General features: G+C 34.4%; 1 protein-coding gene across 1 annotated transcript; it reads right to left on the bottom strand.

Annotated features, from left to right (window-relative positions):
- Window positions 1-287: 287 nt before the first annotated feature.
- On the bottom strand, window positions 288-2,178 carry LOC137826244 (uncharacterized). The gene is made up of 4 exons (XM_068632138.2): window positions 1,547-2,178; window positions 1,345-1,455; window positions 1,121-1,280; window positions 288-809 (listed from the first exon to the last, which is right to left on the bottom strand). The coding sequence occupies exons 1-4, from the start codon at window positions 2,176-2,178 to the stop codon at window positions 603-605; spliced, it is 1,110 nt and encodes a 369-aa protein (XP_068488239.2). The 3' UTR covers window positions 288-602.
- Between the last annotated feature and the right edge of the window lie 1,065 nt (window positions 2,179-3,243).

The raw sequence follows: 3,243 nt of genomic DNA, 5'->3' as shown, positions 1-3,243 counted from the left end.
TGAAGCACTAGTTACATGACAAATTAACAAACACCTGCAAAATTTAACCTTAGTATGAAAACCATATGCTAGAAAAGTCCTAAAACCACAATCACCACCATCACAGATAAATATATTCAGATAAAACTTTATTTCTCCTTCTGAATTACACTCAGTGGGATTAGGATTGAACAGTTACTATACTAGACAGAAAAAAATCACAAAATCATCACGTTATTTTACCTTCTTCTGAAGCACTTAGGATTGAACAATTACTACTAAACAAACAAGAACATCAATTTACATTAGTAAACAAAGCAAGGGAACACACTATTTTGGCAGAGAAATTCAGCCTTTTTACCCATGTTTCCAATTCACCCAGATGGTAGCATGGAAGACCCCACCATTTCCAGGGGGAGAATGAAAACACAGTAAACTAAAAACTCCACTGTCTAAAACCTTGAGGGTAAAAAAAGTCCAAATATACAGACATCTGATCAAACATCCTAGGACCTAGACTATGTGTCAAGAAGGAAACCTAACTAAGCTGAAGAAACCTAAATCCCACAACTACCTCAAACCTTTTGATCAAAAGCACAGCTTCTTATTTCCCACCCTTAATTCTACGATTCAGGCCGTGGCACCTTTTGATCAAAAGCACAGTTTCCTATGGTTCTTCGTGGCAGGCCCCAAACATGATTTCCCACATAAGTTCCCTTGATTCCACGATTAAAGCCATGACGACCTTCTGAGAATAGCACAGGCAAAAAGTCTCGGCTAGCGCACCGAAATACTTTAGGCTGGAAAATCCTCATCAGATTATCTTTGCCCTGCACAAGTGGATAGATGTTACACATTATAATAAAATATTACCTCAAATGCAGACTCTTCTTTAACCTTGAAAAAGTGTAACATAAATAATGGAAGTGTCAAGTACTGAAATAAGTAAGTACTGAAATAAGTGATCTAAATCTCCAGCCTTGCAAGTTTCGTTTGATATACAAGACTGAGGAAGGTGAGTGGTTCTACTTTGGTATTCTAAGCCTAAGTGTTAAGATCTATCAAAACAAATATATACCAGAAATTTTCAACCAAAGCATTAGGGTAAATAAAAGGACATTCCCTGAAACGACAACAAAACCTGATACTGTGCCACGTTAATTTCGCATATCTTCTTGCTCCTAACAAAATCCCACTTGAGACCTTGGAACTCGCGATAGAACCTGAACGCAGCTTCAGGAGAGGTGAAGTTAACAAAGGCATATCCCAAATTCGACATCCTACTCCGTGTCACGTGTTTCCTGGAAACATGCAAACATTAATCACACAAGAGCCTTAACCAAACAAAAGATTCCAGAACCCTACCAATCCATCGGCAAATAAACGAAGTCAAACTTGGACCAGTCCTCGGGATCAGCAACGCTCTTGTTCTGTCGCAAACAATGCTCGTCCAGTATATGTAGCAAGTCATCAAACCTAAAAAAGTTGCAATACAAAAGTCTCCTTCAAAACTACACTCTTACACAGCACACACTCCATAAAAGGTCAGGGAAGAGAGAGCCGTTACTTGAATTGGTTAGGGACATTACGAATCATGACGGTGGTGATAGAAGAGGTCTCAGCTTCTTTGAAGGTGTTAGGAAAAGATATAACCTTACCGCTCTCTAGAATCTTCTCTCCTCTAACCCTCCATTTATAAAATTTGTGGTGGCAGCGCCAGTCTCCGGTAGCGCATACCTTACTTTTACCTCTATCGATTTTGGCACTGTGACTAGAGCGGTTAGAGGTTGGGGCGTGAAAGGAAGGGAAAAAGCCGAAGGTGGAGGGAGGAATGTAGTAGCATATAGGTTGAGAAAAATACAGTAGTTGGTGCTGTTGTTGCGTGGGTTTGAGATAAAAAGGTTGAGCTTTGGGGTTGAGAGTGTGCTTCGAAAGCATGGTGCAGTTGAAATGGTGAAAATGATGTGAAATGGAGAAGAAGGTGGATTTTATAGGGAGGAAAGTAATGATGAAGAGAAGAGGTGGTGGTATGAGTGTGGGATTGGTTAGACTAATGATGAAAAGTGGAATGATGAGAAGGTTTTGGAGTGTGGCATTAAATGCTGATTCTGTTACAGGATCAGACCAACTCTTCTTCTTCTTCTGCCATCGCCTACTCTCTGCCGTCGGATGGTGAGGCTCAATCTCTGCACCCGCCATCCACACGCTCTTTTCCTTGCCAACATTTTGCACACCGTCAACTTTCGTCACAATACGAAAATGATTATGGTAGGTAAAAATAAATTTTTATTTTCTTTTAAATAATGGCATGTTCTTGCTATTTCTAGTTCGTTTATATGGTATTTCTAGTATTTTAAAAGTCTTACTAGTGTTTAAATGATTTTTACTGAAATTAAAAATTAATTATATTAATAAATATTTTTTTTCTAGATGGTTGAGTTAAAGTAACTTCACTCACTCTTATAACCTTTATTAAGTTAGAAAAAATAATTAATCCCAACTCAAGACAAATTCTATTCCATCAATGGTAATATTGTAGCATATATAAATAGAAACAATTATCCTCTTATATAAGAGACTCATTTACATATATTAGTAGAAAGAAGTCTTTTACAAATTGTTATTTGCTTTTCTATTTATTGAAATATATATACTTTTCTAAAAATTACAAAATGATAAATCGTGTTTAAAATACAAATTCATTATAAAAGAGTTATGATTACAAACATGATTTTTTTATATAATTTATGTTTTTTCTTTTATTTATGAAAAATGTTATATTTCCTAGTATGAAATTTTATAAAAAGAAAAAGGTCTTATTTAAGCATAGTTATATTTTTCTTAAAAATATAAAAACGCCTTCTTTATTTTTTTTTAAATTATTGTCTATATTATGTAAAGTATTTCATGAAGAATAATTATGATAGTACTGCAGTATAAGCGCGTGGGTGCAAGTTTAGAGTTTTAGGGTTATATTCCAAAGGAAAAATATATAAAAAGAAGTGGCTAAGTATCAGCCCCTCACCAATGTAACGTGTGAAAAGTAAATAATGAAAGTATTAATCGTAGTTATAGAAACCTTTTGCATGTGTGTATATAAAATAATTTTCATATAAAGTATATAATTTCAAAAACAGAAAACATGTTTAAAAGCATATCTTCTTTATAAATTTAAAGAAAAATAAGAATTATATTTAAAAACACAATTTATCCATTTTCATAATTTTTCTAAAACATATCTATTTTTGTAAAAGAAACACTAAA

This window comes from Phaseolus vulgaris, chromosome 8, assembly GCF_051622355.1.
Source record: "Phaseolus vulgaris cultivar YP4 chromosome 8, ASM5162235v1, whole genome shotgun sequence".
In the NCBI taxonomy this organism is placed as follows: Eukaryota; Viridiplantae; Streptophyta; class Magnoliopsida; order Fabales; family Fabaceae; genus Phaseolus; species Phaseolus vulgaris.
This window is presented reverse-complemented; position numbering and strand designations above follow the sequence as displayed.